This window comes from Schistocerca nitens, chromosome 3 (assembly GCF_023898315.1).
Source record: "Schistocerca nitens isolate TAMUIC-IGC-003100 chromosome 3, iqSchNite1.1, whole genome shotgun sequence".
Lineage (NCBI taxonomy): Eukaryota > Metazoa > Arthropoda > Insecta > Orthoptera > Acrididae > Schistocerca > Schistocerca nitens.
Window position 1 is genome coordinate 163,796,150 of NC_064616.1, and position 17,392 is coordinate 163,813,541.

General features: G+C 38.6%; 1 protein-coding gene across 1 annotated transcript in view; it reads left to right on the plus strand.

Annotated features, from left to right (window-relative positions):
* The window catches only part of LOC126248102 (protein sickie), a 687,677-nt gene extending 672,906 nt beyond the window's left edge, over window positions 1-14,771 (plus strand). The window contains exons 29-34 of the mRNA XM_049948773.1: window positions 54-200; window positions 1,586-1,828; window positions 5,990-6,186; window positions 7,573-7,795; window positions 13,612-13,720; window positions 13,801-14,771. Of these exons, the coding sequence (XP_049804730.1) occupies window positions 54-200; window positions 1,586-1,828; window positions 5,990-6,186; window positions 7,573-7,795; window positions 13,612-13,720; window positions 13,801-13,926 (1,045 nt within the window). The 3' untranslated portion in view covers window positions 13,927-14,771. The remainder of the gene's footprint in view (window positions 1-53; window positions 201-1,585; window positions 1,829-5,989; window positions 6,187-7,572; window positions 7,796-13,611; window positions 13,721-13,800) is intronic.
* The last annotated feature ends 2,621 nt before the right edge of the window (window positions 14,772-17,392 follow it).

The window sequence follows — 17,392 nt, forward strand, 5'->3', positions numbered from 1 at the left end:
TAGGTAGCTATATTGTTTCGGTTGATATGATTCAGTCTCTTTACTGCCAACAGATATGTATCATTGCTGATGGAACACCGAAGGATAATATTATGTGGTCCAAGTGGCACTGGAAAATCATACTTGGCCAATAAGCTTGCCGAGTTTCTTGTTTTAAAAGAAGGAAAGGAATCCACAGCAGAAGCTATCGCTACTTTCAAGTAAGTTGCACAATTAGGCATTTTGCATATATGTATTTCAAAAAAGTTTTTGTGCTGAGTAATATTCTTTCAACTTTGGCAAAATACCAACCACATCTCAGTTTTCATATTCGATGGGGGAGACCTGTGAGTGCTTTTTACAGACTTGTTGGGTGGTTGGTTGGTTGGTTGGTTGATTGATTGATTTTGGGGGAGGGGACCAAACTGTAACGTCATCGGTCCCTTTGGATTAGGGAAGGATTGGGAAGGAAGTTGGCCATCCCCTTTCAAAGGAACCATCCCAGCATTTCCCTGAAGTGATTTGGGGAACTCATAGAAAACCTAACTCAGGATGGCTGGACATGGGTTTGATCTGTCGTCGTCCTGAACGCAAGTCCAGCATGCTAACCACTGCGCCACCTCACTCGGTACAGATCTGGGTAGCATGTTCTTCCCAATTGTGTTGTGAACAAATATGAATTCCTAAACATTTGACACTTATAATTTCTATATCATTAGATAAAAGTAATGGAAGATTTTCACTTTTGTCTTGAGTACAAAGGAGTTTATTGATTGCAAACTAAGTGAGAAGAGTCTTGTGATCCCTCCATTATCTTATCAACAGCCATGATGTGATGTGAGTTTAAGCACTGTTGTATCATCAGCATAACAGACTGTAATACACAGATGATTGACCGCCACACTGAAAACGAGGAGGTTGATGATAGAGCTCTATGGAACACAGTACTAATTCTTATTAAGTAAGTATGTTTATTAATGACTGAAACGGACTGTATTCTGTTATACAAATAGGAAGAAATTGTGTCTAAGAGGGATTTCCCATAAAACTCAGTTTTGTTTGTAAGATGTCAAAACAATTGCGGTCCTATACTGTACATAGATCGTGTAACACAAATAACACAATCTTATATTTTAAAACAGTAAATTTTTTGTCAAAAATTTCCACAATAGCTTCAGTTGAAAAACAAAGCGCCTGTTACACAGAAGGTTGTGTCTTTCAGTATACTGACGTAATTGAATCGACATAAGTAATTTAATTATTTTTGAGATTGTTGACACCATGGAGATAGATCTGTAGCTCTAGGTAGTTGAATACTGCCCTGTTGAGATTTTTATTGAGTTGGCAAACACTCAGTCTTCTAAATATTTACTAAAACACAAAGAGGTCAGGATGCGTGGAAACTTTAATTTGTCCATTTCTCATTAACTCAGCTCAAATATATTGTACGAATGTTTCAATCTTATACTGTTTCCACTGTGCTGTATCTGTTTACAACTGTATCCTTAGAATGTTTGAAGAAAAGTTGTTATTTTATGTGCTATTTATTATTGTGTTGTGTGCAATGAGCTCAGCAGGTATAATGACTAATGTTTTTTCTTTTCAGTGTTGATCACAAAAGTAGCAAAGAACTTAGACAGTATCTTGCAAATGTTGCTGAGCAGTGTGAAAGTAATGCTTCAGATTTGCCCTCAGTTATTATTCTGGATAATCTTCACCATGCAGCTTCCCTTGGTGAAGTCTTTAATGGATTTCTGAATGCCAAATACTCAAAGTGCCCTTATATTATTGGAACAATGAATCAAGCCACATGCTCCACAACAAATTTGCAACTGCATCACAATTTTCGGTAAGTGAATTATAACATTAAATTATTTCTTAATTGCAGGTTATTATGCAATCTACATACACAAAGACATTGTGATGGTACTTATATATATATATCAATAGAATCCCGTATTTTAAGTACCTCGGAGAATACATTGAACCAACAGGCCAAGAAATAGTATCACAGCAAAATCGTTTACAAAAAGTCAAAAAAGCATTCTGGTTAGTCCACAACCTCTACAACAAGAAATCCTTGTCAAGACAAACTAAAATTCGGCATTACAATACCGTCATAAAACCAACAGTCCTCTATGCAAGTGAAACACTAGTACTGAACAGAAAGCGAGAACTCGAAGACATCAAAAAAGAAGAGAGAAAAATCATTAGGAAAATTTTAGGAGCGAGACAGACTAAAGATGGCTACAGACTGCAAACAATCAAAACAACAGAAAAGTTTTCAAACATAGAAATTGATTTTAAGAAAAGGCGACTGAAATTCTTTGGTCATCTTAGCAGATTACCAGAAAACCGTTTGACCAGAAAGCTAATAAATTACGTAACCTCACTTAAAGCTTCAACACCTTGGATGATCGAAGTTAGAAAAGACCTCACCAACGCGGATATAACAGCAACCGATATTTCAGACAGAGATACTTTTAAGCACAAAGTAGAGAAGTGGAAAGTTTTACCAGAGCAACCAAAACAAAAACAGTACAGACCGAAGTGGTCAGAAGAGCGAAAGCAAGCCTTCTCAAAAAGAATGAAGATCTATTGGAGCAACAAGAAGAACCAGAAAAAAAGTTGATTGTCATTTGCTTAATGTCATTTGCTTAATGTCTTCCGTTATTGGGAGAATTCATAAATAATAATAATAATAATAATATATATATATATCAGGAAAGAGGGAAGGAGAGGGAAAGACGAAAGGATGTGGGTTTTAGGGAGAGGGTAAGGAGTCATTCCAATCCCGGGAGCGGAAAGACTTACCTTAGGGGGAAAAAAGGACGGGTATACACTCGCACACACACACATATCCATCCACACATATACAGACACAAGCAGACATATTTAAAGACCAAGAGTTTGGGCAGAGATGTCAGTCGAGGCAGAAGCGCAGAGGCAAAGATGTTGTTGAATGACAGGTGGGGAATGAGTGGCGGCAACTTGAAATTAGCGGAGATTGAGGCCTGGTGGATAACGGGAAGAGAGGATATATTGAAGAGCAAGTTCCCATCTCCGGAGTTCGGATAGCTTGGTGTTAGTGGGAAGTATCCAGATAACCCGGACGGTGTAACACTGCGCCAAGATGTGCTGGCCGTGCACCTAGGCATGTTTAGCCACAGGGTGATCCTCATTACCAACAAACACTGTCTGCCTGTGTCCATTCATGCGAATGGACAGTTTGTTGCTGGTCATTCCCACATAGAATGCATCACAGTGTAGGCAGGTCAGTTGGTAGATCACGTGGGTGCTTTCACACGTGGCTCTGCCTTTGATCGTGTACACCTTCCGGGTTACAGGACTGGAGTGGGTGGTGGTGGGAGGGTGCATGGGACAGGTTTTACACCGGGGACGGTTACAAGGGTAGGAGCCAGAGGGTAGGGAAGGTGGTTTGGGGATTTCATAGGGATGAACTAAGAGGTTACGAAGGTTAGGTGGACGGCGGAAAGACACTCTTGGTGGAGTGGGGAGGATTTCATGAAGGATGGATCTCATTTCAGGGCAGGATTTGAGGAAGTCATATCCCTGCTGGAGAGCCACATTCAGAGTCTGGTCCAGTCCCGGAAAGTATCCTGTCACAAGTGGGGCACTTTTGTGGTTCTTCTGTGGGGGATTCTGGGTTCGAGGGGATGAGTAAGTGGCTCTGGTTATTTGCTTCTGTACCAAGTCGGGAGGGTAGTTGCGAGATGCGAAAGCTGTTGTCAGGTTGTTGGTGTAATGGTTCAGGGATTCCGGACTGGAGCAGATTCGTTTGCCACGAAGACCTAGGCTGTAGGGAAGGGACCGTTTGATGTGGAATGGGTGGCAGCTGTCATAATGGAGGTACTGTTGCTTGTTGGTGGGTTTGATGTGGACGGACGTGTGAAGCTGGCCATTGGACAGGTGGAGGTCAACGTCAAGGAAAGTGGCATGGGATTTGGAGTAGGACCAGGTGAATCTGATGGAACCAAAGGAGTTGAGGTTGGAGAGGAAATTCTGAAGTTCTTCTTCACTGTGAGTCCAGATCATGAAGATGTCATCAATAAATCTGTACCAAACTTTGGGTTGGCAGGCCTGGGTAACCAAGAAGGCTTCCTCTAAGTGACCCATGAATAGGTTGGCGTACGAGGGGGCCATCCTGGTATGTCTGGCCTTCAAAAGTGAAGAAGTTGTGGGTCAGGATGAAGCTGGCTAAGGTGATGAGGAAAGAGGTTTTAGGTAGGGTGGCAGGTGATCGGCGTGAAAGGAAGCGAGGCCCTGGACGTGCGGAATATTTGTGTATTCGTCTTTCGTCTTTCCCTCTCCTTCCCTCTTTCCTGATGAGGCAACAGTTTGTTGCGAAAGCTTGAATTTTGTGTGTGTGTTTGTGTTTGTTTGTGTGTCATATATATAAAAACAAAGATGATGTAACTTACCAAACGAAAGCGTTAGTATGTTGATAGACACACAGACAAACACAAACACACACACAAAATTCAAGCTTTCGCAACCCACGGTAGCTTCATCAGGAAAGAGGGAAGGAGAGGGAAAGACGAAAGGATGTGGGTTTTAAGGGAGAGGGTAAGGAGTCATTCCAATTCCGGGAGCGGAAAGACTTACCTTAGGGGGAAAAAAAGGACAGGTATACGCTCGCGCGGGCTCGCGCGCGCCCACACACACACACACACACACACACACACACACACACACACACACACACACATATCCATCCGCACATATACAGATACAAGCAGACATATTTGTCAGCAGTAACATGTGATATCAAGAGAATACTGCAGACTGAGTATCCCAGCAATGATAGACATCTGTTTTATACGTACTTTTTGTTAGTTCAGGTAATTAAGTCCTGACAAAAGTTATATTATTTAAAATATATTTTTCATTTTAACCCAGTATAACTGAATAGTGAAAGTATATATTTGCCCTCACACACTATTTTTATCATATAAAATTGTGTCATACTTCTCTCTTTTCCAGCAAGGAATATTTTTCTGTGAAAATAAATATAAAAAAAAAATTGTGAAGCTGCCATTAACCCAAAGGTTGGTTTTAACCCCACAGTTCTTTATTAGACATGGACCTTGTAGAGATGGTATGATGCCTTTGCCTTTTTCTGACCTTCGAACTGATTTTCCCAGCCAGATATATGGGGACCTTTAATTTTATGTGGATTCTGAACCACAGTCCAACTTGGCATTTTTATGTTAACAAACATTGCCAGAGGCGAAAGAAATGAAAAGCGATGGGTAAAAATCCTAGAACTGACTGAGGATCGAACCCAAGACCTTTGGATACATAGTCCACCACTTCACCACTGAGCTACTGAGCCATCAGATGATAAACTGACAACAGCAAGAAGGCTGACTTATTTTGGTATTTTTAGGTTAGGGAGTTAATATGCTATAAGTATAGTGATCTTAGGAACAAACAAGTCCAACTTTTCCCAGTGAAATAATTGTGGCAGTGTTCCTGAAAATGAGGTACGCAAGTCAGATACATGTTTGCATAATTTTGATAGGTAGATAGCTTCAGGGATGAAGCCATTGAGCAATATCTGCAATGACTTCCAATAATTTTTTTATCCAAATAATGACATTTCAGACAGAACTGGGGAATGAGGGTGACTAATTCTCTGAATAGGTTGCTGCAGTGCTATCATTGTAAACAGACCTATAGTTTTGTATGGCATCTGAATAGTTGCACATTTTTTGAAAATGATGTAGGCAAAGGTAGGCTTGCTGAGTAGAACATGATGTTAAGAGTTATTGTAACATCAGCAACTAACCTGCCCTGAGTTAAGATTTATATACCCCTTTTCAACGATCATTGCATTTCAACTGGTCTGTCATCTAAAAAAAAACTGGATCACATTTGATAACATCATCATTATGATTTGTGTTACCACAATTCCATTCATTTTAATGTTTTTGTATATGGTTGTGCTATGATTTAGGTTTGGTTTAATCAATTTCCATTTTTACAGATGGGTGTTATGTGCAAACCACATGGAACCTGTTAAGGGATTCTTGGGGCGTTACTTGCGTAGACGATTACTGGAAGTTGAAATACATGAAGGTGTCAGAAATAATGACTTGACTCGCATCTTGGAATGGATTCCAAAAGTATGGCAACATTTAAATAAGTTTCTTGAAACACACAGTTCATCAGATGTTACGATAGGTAAGTTTAGCTTTTAATAATCTTTTTCTAGTGTAAAATGTGCCTCATTCATAGATTTTAAAATAACTTAATGATTTTTTTCATGGGCTCTTATGTTTGTGTCACTAGTATTCAAAATATTTTGTCATTTAATTTCCTCTTCATTTGGTTGGTGTGTGGTAACTAATATTCAATATGTGTATACTTGGATGGTGGTATTCTGTGTGCCTTCTTGCACCACTGTGGTTTATGCAATATGAAAAGTGATAACATTAAAAATTATTAAAGGGAGACCAAGGCTTGATTACATTAAGTGGGTTCATATGAAGGTAGGTTCCAGTAGTTAAGCAGAGATGAAGCAGCTTGCACAGGGTATATAAGCATGGGGAGGTGCATCAAACCAGTCTTTGGACTAAAGACCACAACAACACAACATTTATATCTACCTTCAGTGACACTCATTTTACTAAGGTTTGAAGCTCCTCTTCTCGTTTTTCCATGTTTGGGATTTAAAAACTGGGTTACTTCAGAAATCAGCCGTATGCAAACAGATTTAAAAGTATGTTTATGTATGAAAATGTAATTTTAATACTGTGAATGTCAATAAATTATGTAGTGCTGTATGGACAGTTTACATTGCGTTCTCACGAACATTGATAAGTGATGGCAGTGTTGTGGCAGCAAAGCTACCACAAATTATTGTAATACTAAACCACTCTTTCCGTTGCGAGTATAGTCATTCATGCATCATTACTCTACATGGATATTTACCAAAAATTTTTGTTCGTAGTTCAAGGGAAACTTAAGTGCTGTAATAAAATATTTGGCAGATATTAGTTGTTCTCACATCTTTCTTGAGATTTTTAAGTATTTAATGGAATCAGTAATGCATTCACAGAGTAACACATTTTCTTACAATAAGGCAAATCTTTACAGATTAGATGTCAAATGGGGCCAGTTGTTCATATAAAGCTAACTTCGTTGTTTTGCAATGTCTGTGGCAGTCACAAATGCTTAATCATAGTAGATGAACTCGAATGCAGTTCATCAGTCTGTCTTGTTACACATCATGATGGGTTTCTCTGTGGCAGTGGAAATTTAATGTACTGAATGAAAAATATACATTGAGTCACCATGTACATTTAAGAAGAAGTGTTAAATGACAAACAAGGAGATGGTATGTTGAGAAATTTGCTTACTGAGCTGTAAAATGTGTGTTCTTCATAGTAATTCATAATAAACACAAATATGACTTGGGTAGGGTTAGGGTGGTATCATAAGGGTATTTGGATATCTGTTGCAGCAAAGAGAAAGGAGGCATCTCATTACTTTTTGACCAGTTCTGTCATAATAGACAGCTTTTCATGGTGTGGATTTGTTAGAGAATGGCATTTCATTTATTCACAGGACCACGGCTCTTCCTTTCATGCCCTAGCAATGTAACTGGATCTCAGGTGTGGTTCACTGATCTTTGGAACTATTCTGTGGTGCCATACTTGTTAGAGGCTGTCCGCGAAGGACTACAGCTTTATGGAAGGAGAGCTGCTTGGGAAGATCCAGCTCACTTCATCTGCCAGACATATCCCTGGACAGGAGACATAGTCCAGGGTGGGCCTGAAGCACTGCTGAGGTATGGTGTTAGAAACTATACAACTATGTGTTTTTCAGGACTAGTTGATTCTTTGCAATGTTTAGTTTGTTGAAAATAAATATTTTAAGCTTTGATTGTCTTGGGTGCCCTAGGAAGGGAGGGACTGGGAGAGGACAGAAGAATTGAAGCCCAAAACCATATCTCAGGTCTATGGATCTATCAGTGTAGTGCATGTTGGAGAAATACCCCCAACTTTTTGAAGGATTATATCAAACAAAGAAAACTAGGAAAGCAATTATTTTATAAATAAAAGGAACATCTGGTATTATCCTTAATTATTCAGTCTTTCGAGAAAAATTTACAAATCTTAGCTTTTGGTACCTCTGGTGAAAAATCACGTGGAATCAAAGCAGATAACAGTGTGTGCCGATCAGTGTCATAATGCAAGATTATAGATCATTTTTCTCGATGAGAAGATACATAAATTCCCTCTCTATCGTCTTCGCAATTACACAGTCTCATAATGTTCTGCCAATTTGCCCCTCAGATACTTCTTTAATATATCATAATTTCAGTTCAATGTCATGGTTACTAACATACTTAGCCCACAAAAAGTATGGATCCAATGCATCCCAAATTCAGCTCTAGCAGACCAGACAGTTATATTTGGGCAATGCAACAGGCATTTGTAGTGTTATATATTATTACTGTACTGTACTAAAATTTTTGTTTCTGAAGCCTCATAAATGAAAATCCATCTTCTCATTAAATTAACTAACTGAACACTTCCTCCCCTCCCCTCCACACCCTCTCCTCCCCTCCCTACCCCCCATCCCAGCCCTGTCTCCACCCCTTACTTGGTTATTTCATGACTTGGCAACATTTTGTGTGTATGTAACACAAGTTACTGGTGTAGTACTGTTCTTGTACTTCGATCAGAAATCTCAGGGCCAGTGATGTATTTCGTTGTAGAATGTCCTCGAGTTTGCTTTTCTGGTTCCTCGCAATATGAATATTTTCAGACATTCTATCACTGAGAGGTCAATCAGGTGCTTTTTAACTTAGTGTCAGACATAGTAGCTCTCTCAGTGAAACACACAGGAGGCCCTCATAAGAACCAAGACTGAAGTTCTTGTGTAAAATGCTGTTTGTTTTAGACACAGATTAATTGTTCTTCGAAATTTGTGGAGCTCATCCACACAGCTCATTGAATTAACCCTTTCACTATTGTGGGGATGTATACATGTCTTGCCATGCCATTCCCCAGGTGTTGTTGGCGTATATATGCATGACACTTGGATTTTCATGCAGCGCTGTAGACATCTGAATGCATCTTAGGCCACCGACCCCTCTCTCCTGCAGATGCGTTACTTCCATATGCCATTGAATAAAAAAGTTTCGGATATGTATCATACAGTATATGTGCCTCATTGTGTGCTATCATCTGCAGAAAACCTCATTTCGATATCTTGAATCATTTATGAAACACGTCGATTGTTATGATCACTATTCACGATGCTCAAGGTCGTGAATGAGCACATTGCACATGACCGTTCTTCTGATATAAAATCCAATAACTTGAGAACAAAATGAGATAGCCTTCTGCTCTCAGTTTTAAATCAAATTTCAATATCTTATCTACATTTCATTCCGTGCAATGTATTAGCTAAAATCAACCACGTTCTCTGTGAACTCTGAAAAATGTCGTGCATTGTGTTACTTAATTTCATGCAGCACAGTAAGTATGATGAATAATGAAAAGAAATTCAATTCTCTATCTACTGAAGATACAAGATTGTGAGGTGTGCAAAAAGCAAATTTTTCATGTAATAATTTTCGAAAAATTGGATGATAAGTATTTCATATTGGCCGAGACACCATCTCTCAACATAGTCACAAGCATTTGCCAAGCAGTACAGCCATAATAAAAGCAGCCTCAGCACAGAATGCGAAGAGCTCGTCTATAGCAGCAAAATGGATAAGTGACTTTCAATGGGGCAGACAACTTATGAGACTTACTCCCATCGTTGTGCATTTTTCTCAGCCTTGGTAGTGATCTCTGCTAATGTGGTAGTTGTTTCTCCTATGCACATTTGCGTGTTCAGAGAAATCTTGGATAAATCATACATTGTACATTCTTATTTCAGAATTTATTGCTGCATCATCATATCATCATCTTATCATCTGTGATTTAAAGAAGCTTCTGAAAATAACACTGTACACATCAGGAAGTGTAGTATACAATCACTATGACTACCATAATACCGAGTTCACACAAAAGGTTAAACAACTTAATCAACTTGGAAACCTCCACTAGTCACTCTTTGATTCTGTAATTTGACAAGTGTGTATTTATTTGTACAATAAATATTGCATCAAAATTTCTTAAGATTATGTTGATAGGGGTGTCTGTTGTACTTGATTAAATGAAGGTTACTACAGACGTTCTGAGACATACAATAATAAAAGCACAGAGACCGTTTTCATCATTGTATTTTCTGAAAGTCCTTGACATGAAAATCTGAGCACTTTCCCATTCTAGTAAATCATTTTTAGTCCTTGTAAATCAGTTTTGGAAACAATTTCCACTTAGTTTCTTCTAGTGTTGTAAGCTTCTTTTCCTAGACGTTAAGAGATCTTCAGGATTGTTGAACTAATATATGTATGATAACTTGTAAATATTACTTTTGTGGACTCCACAAACTGAATGGTGAGTTTGACTTTGTGTTCATTGTCATGTCGCAGGGAAACTTAGATCTGATATGTAAGCCCACAGATGTTAAATAGGAATCAGATCTAATTTTATGGGCACTCGAGATGTTGATAAATTAATGTTTTGGTATTCTAACCATTCCTGTAGAAGACATATTTAGTTACCAGATCCATTGTTCCAAAGATATACTATCCTCTTTGAAAAAAGTGAAACATTCTCAGGTACATTCAGTCTGTGAGATAATAGTAACTGTGTGTTCCTGTTGTGGCACCAGAGCTCCAAGTTCTGGACAGTAACACAAGTTTGATACCATTTAACTGCTGCCTCTGGCCTACTGTATTGGATGATGGATCTTAAGACTATAGAATCATGCTTCTATCATTGACCCAAGAGTACAATGAAACCAATGATTTGTCAGACTACCAGACCTTCTTTCAGTTATCAGCTGTACAGTAGACATGCTCTTTGCAATAGGTGACTCAGTTAATTTGCGACAGACCTGTACAAATGTGTGGTGCATGGTCACTGGAAATATGTTGTAATGTTGGACACTGTTATACTGGATTGTCAGCTGCACCACACTGCTGCTGCGTTTTTCGAACATGGCGATTGCTGCAACGTCTGCGACTCACTGTCCTACACAATTGTGCTGATGGTTGTTTTCCCATACTGATACCAGTTCCATAACATTTTGGTTATTACAGCCCTCAAACACAATATAAGTGCAGGTTTTTGAAAGTATGGGGTGCCAGCCATGTTGACTCACACACTGCATTTTGTCAAACAACAGTTTGCCCTTTTCTGTTCTGTGTCTACTGACTGACAAGTCCTGTTGCAATATTTTTCGTGGTTGTGTGGTAATAAGTCCCAAACATCATTTACAATATTATCAGGTTTACATCTTTGAGGTACTTTCATAATTCAGAGATTATTATTTATTTGTGTTCCAATTATTTTTCCAGCCTGTTCATTTGTACATTAAAAAATTCATGTGTTTGTCGGTAAATTTAATATGTCTATTCGTCAAATTTAGTTTTAATCCCACATAGTGGACCACCACAAAGAATTTTATGTAGTTGGTTATCTGAGGTGGGTTGTTCAAACCATTGTCCTAGTACTGTATTTTATAATTCATTCAAATAATGTCTTAATGCATTGTATCATAGCAATATTATTGGGGAAAGTATCAAGCTGTCTGCCATGTCAAGTGCTCCTTAGCCATTATCAAGTGGTAACTGACTGCTCTGTAATTGTTGTCCTTGTCTATACATAGCCATGGCACTGACCATGACATCACTAGTGCTTGTCCATTGCCAAATAAATCAGTATTTTTATCTATCGCCTGTTGCACCCATTTTAAATTCAAGAATAGGAAGGAAGACATTGAAGCTACTCAAGGAGCGATCACTGGAAGCCAGTGCTATCAAGAACCTTCTCCTGAAGGCCAACTATATTACATGGCTTGCCAAAGGTGCACCAGAAGAAGATACACCTACAGCCTATCATGAACATAAATGGATCGACAACATAAAAATTGGCAAAACTTTTTGCCGGACTACTTACTCCACATGTAGGCCACTGCATGCATCACTTAAAGTATGCAGACATTTTTGTCAGGCAAATTGTCTGCATCTTGGAAGGCTATGATATTATGTTCAACTTTGATCTGGTCTCATTATTCATGTATGTTTCCAGTAAATGCCAGGATATCTGTTCTCCCAGTTCTTTTATGGCATGGTGGGGGATCTGTTTGAGCACACCCTCTCTTCATCTAATTTTTAGTACGGCACAGAGTATTTTGAGCAGATGAGCAGTATTGTGATGGGGAGGCTGTTAGCTCCAGCCATAGCTGACCTGTTCTTGGAGAACTTGGAGGATATTATCTTGTACGTAGAGGATATCACCTTGGACACAGCTCCCACAAAGCTGAGTTGTTTTTACTGCTATCTCAGTGACACATTTGTTGTGTAGCCGCTTGTTTGTGAATAACTGGAAGGCTACTTGGAAAACCTCAGTAGCTTCATGAACACATTAATTTCATGCTGGATGTTGAAAAAGATGGAAAGTTACTTTTCCTCGATGTCTTTGTTTGCCAAAAACCCAGTGGGCATCACAGCCATAATGTATACAGAAAACCCATTCATTTGACATCTATCTGTAAGTTTTCAGCTGTAGCTACCCTTCTCAAAAGTGCACTGTTCTGATGGTCTTGGTTCAAGTGGAAGGTGTCTCTGGTGTTGAAAATTTACCACAAGAACTGAACCACCTATCAAAAATCTTCCATGAGAGTGGCAAAAAAATAAATATTGCAAGCAGTTTGAAGAGGTACCCAAAAGCAGAACATTACTGAGTATCAGAGTAAATTTTTAAACCTAGTTTTATACTAAAATGCTTAAAATGTTTATAATGTATTTGACCAGAAGTTGCATTTTTACCATTATGTGGTTTATTAATTGGGGAAATTATTTGGCACCAAAGCAGATAAAAGAGTCAATCTTCAGGTCTCCAGCTAGAATGCACCAACTCATGAGGCATGTGAAAGATAATGGAAGCTTCAAAGCTTTCAGTGTTTATGAAATACATTATGATTCAGATAGTGTTATGTGAGGCATATCGTGATGATAGATCAACATTGGATTGAACACAAGAGTTGTCTGCAGCTATGCTATCCAAAGAAATCAAAGACAGCTGAACATGCATTGGAAAATGGGCATCAGATTGCATCTATCATCACAGGGACAAGCATTTTCTGGGATAGTTTAATAAAAGAAGATACAGAGATTAAAATTTCTGTAACATCCTCAATAAAGATCGTTATTTGCAACTCTGTACAGTGTGGAATCCAGTAATTCCAAGCTTAAAATGGTCACATCAGACATGGCATGAAAACATTGCCTTATAGGGCAATGCACTGAGCATCTGTAACATCACAGCCAGAGTACAAAGGCTGTATAAAGACAAGGCTAGCAACCACACTGCATCTATTCTCACTTGACAATTGCCAAGGAGCACTCAGCCCAAATCTTGTGGAGATATAACCACTTTACGTGGCTAAAAAGTCGATAAAATGTTATCCACCCAGTCTTCAGTACAATGCCTACTGCAGAAGCTTTTCATTTACTTTCTCCTTGTTTTATTAAAGGCTTCGCCCGGAAGATGTTGGCTATGATATCCAACAAGGCAGTGGCATAGGAGGAAGCAGTATTAAATCACTAAGCTCAACACAGAGTGATACAGAGGGTGACCCTTTAGTAAGTATACTGATAAAATATGTTGCATGTTGTATAGTGTGAGTAAAGTCAGATCTAACGCAAAATGTTTTCTGTTTTAGTTAAACATGTTGATGAGACTACAGGAAGCTGCGAACTACTCAAGTCCTCATAGCAATGACTCAGATTCGGGCAGTGGCATTTGTACAGATGAGAAGGAAATCCCTCATGTTGAATCAACACTCTAGACCTGTAATTTGGTCTGTGTCCAAACTAGTATTATGTTGGCACTTTCCTCCACCCAAATAGTGCTTCCATTTTAATGTTGTACAGATGTTTTATTATGGACAATAGTGCTATGTACTCTTCGCATTTTTAAATAATATTGTGTACAGTCACTTTTCTTTTATGTAAAAATTTATTTTAAGTTGAGATACTATATATATAAATAAAGAATCTGTAAATTATTGAAGAAGGTTGAGTGAATGACACAAAATTTTGAGAAAACTGGCATCCTGTTGTTTTCAACATGGCCATATTGTTCACTGAATAGTGCTTGCTCAGAAAACAAAAATGAGACTTTAAAAAATGCAAAAGGAGTTCAGTAGTAAACAAAGATATGATTGTTATTATTTTATAATTTAAGGTTAATAAATTTTTATACCTAGTTTTATACTAAAATGCTAAAAATGTTTATAATGTATTTGACCAGAAGTTGGTGGTATGTTGTTCCATTACTGAACTGGCGATGTAGGGTTTTGTAATGCAAACATCCAGCCATAGTATTAATGTACAGCATTTCCATTTAATGAAAGAAATCATCACTGAAGTCACATTTGATGTATAATTTCTGCAATCATTTCAATGATTGCCTTTTCATCACTGTTTAGTTGTTAAGCTTCCATATAGTAAATAGTTATTAACACAAAAAGCTAGTCATCTTTTGTTCCAATTCATCAGATTATTATTGTTTTGTTAAAGGTTTCAGATTTAATATTTCTTTTTCCAGTTACTGATATTTTTATAATTGCTCACTTTTATTAAGTTAGCAATTTTTGCTCAAAAATGTATGAACAAGGTGCCACATTTTCAACACAGTTCAATTCTAAATCATTGTCTGTATTCCTACTGTTTTAATATTCAGTAACACGGAGTACCGTGTTTAATAAATTCATTTGCAATATAAGAGAACTCTTGTAAGCTCTGTAATTAAATGACACTGTATCCTCTAACAATTCCTTTTGTGTATAAATTTTAGTATGAAAACACCTTTGTGAGCTGTGAACTGGCAATGACTAGCAGACTACGGACATTTTGTACTTCAAAACAAAATACACACACATTAACACACAAAGTATTAATTATGTGTTACCATTACATCTGGGGAGTGGCTGTAGCATAATATTGTGAAACTCCTTTCAATGTGAAATTACTGTTTATCATAATTTGGTCAGAAAACATTCAGAAGAGTTAGCTGAATGAAATAGCAGTTACTTGTAAGACGTAACGTGATCAGGTGACGGAGATACAGCAATTCGATTTATTTGCTAAAATCTTTTAATAGTTTTGATTTCAATAAAACATAACGCGTTGCAGCTGATTGACAAGCATCTTCAGATCTAAAAAATGCCGTTCAGCTGATGTGAAAAATTAACAGTCTTTAAAAGATATATTATTTAAAAAGTGAGAAAACATAAAATAGTAAAAAGTACCATATTTACCAAAGAACCAGTTTTAAGTACAATGTTGACCATAACAACAATGTTAGAAAGGGCAACTCAGTCTATAGAAATAAACAGCAAATTACCTTTCAGTTAATGTAAAAATTTAACAAACTTTAAAACATACAGTATTTATGAAAATATTAAAACATAAAACAGCAAAAAACATACTATAGTGAATGGGGATGAGAGGGGCCACTGTGGTGTGGAGTTGGCGGAGTGGCGAGCTATGGAGGTGGTGATGCTGGCCAGTTTCACTAGGAAAATTCTGGCGCAAGACACAGCATATTTTATTTCATCTAGAGTTACATCATCAGCGTGCTGTGATGCCTCTGGATACACTCTCTGCAGGCAAAAGTGTGTTCACCAGAAGTGCTTATGATGTCGGAAGGCCACGGTGGCGGGATGGCCATTTGATGTCCTATTCCTGCTTTGCTGGCATTGTTTACTCCACTCAGCACAATGTGCATGAGTTTCCACTACATAGCCCTGAACAAGCACTGCCAATAACATGTGCATCCACTGAATACTCATAGGTGTTCACTGCTACCAGGTTATAAGCTCACGCTGGAGCGGAAGGATGATGGTAGTACCACCCTGACTGTGAACCTCAGACCTCCAAGACAGAAGTTTGATGTTGCCTGGAGCCTCAGGGACAGCTCATCTGTTGTGTTGTTCTAAGTCCAAGGGTGCAGATTTAGCACTGTGAGCTAGTCTGGTAGAGCTGGCTTCCCAGACCAGCGTCAGCTGCTGGCTGCCCATACCAGCATCAGCTGCTGGCTGTCCTGTGTGATGGGGACTTGTGTGGAACCAATGTCAAGGAGGGTACTGCCAGACTGTGCTTAACTGTGCTAGAGTCAGAGGGTATTTATAGTGGTTAGTAACACACTTGTTGTGTTGATAAATTGCTTCACGACAGATTCAAAGCAACACCCTTTTGTCTCCATGGGGTGGAAATACTCTGCAGGCCAGCCATAGTCGCACAGACTTTCTGCAATGTCACCACAATTATACAGCTTGGCCCGGAGGCCTTGCAGTGAACAGACACTTGCTTGAAAAATTACACAGCAGTGCTGCTGTGCTAGCCTGCTTGCCTCACACACAGCTGCAATGGAACTGCTTTTAATTCAGTAACACCCAAAATTTAGATACGGCATTACATACATCCCCTCTTTGGGCAGACCCAGACTCCAGATCTGAATCCACAACCAGTCCGATAGAGAAGACTTCACATATAACGTTACAACATAGATTTTTACAGTTTTCCTCATACACTAAGCAACAAAGCTCTGAAAGTGGAACACATTCCCTCAACAATTCTCAGCCCATTGGCTCATTCATCCATCCTTGGGCTACGAAATAAAAACTCAATTCTCATTTGAGTTTCCTCTTAAACATTAACCTCTACAAAACATTTAAAAAATATTTACATGAATATCTTGTACTGTAAGTAACAGTACTCGTTTCAACACCACTCAAGTTTCATTGTCTTTCGACTTGCAATTAATTATACACTACAATACATCTCTCTTATTGCTATATCTAGATTTTTGCACCTCTCATGTCTTTCCATGTATGAACAGTTAACCAGTTCAGCAGTACACTATGTCATCAAAAGTATCTGAACACCTGGCTGAAAATTACTTACAAGTTCGTGGTGCCCTCCACCGGTAATTCCGGAATTAAGTATGATATTGGCCCACCCTTAGCCTTGATGACAGCTTCCACTCTCGCAGGCATACGTTCAGTCAGGTGATGGATAGTTCTTTGGGAATGGCATCCCATTCTTCAAGGAGTGCTGCACTGAGGAGAGGTATCAATCTCGGTCAGTGAAGTCAGCGTTCCAAAACATCCCAAAGGTGTTCTATAGGATTCAGGTCAGAGCTCTGTGCAGGCCAGTCCATTACAAAAATGTTATTGTCATGTCACTACTCCACCACAAGCCGTGCATTATGAACAGGTGCTCAATTGTGTTGAAAGATGCAGTCGCCAT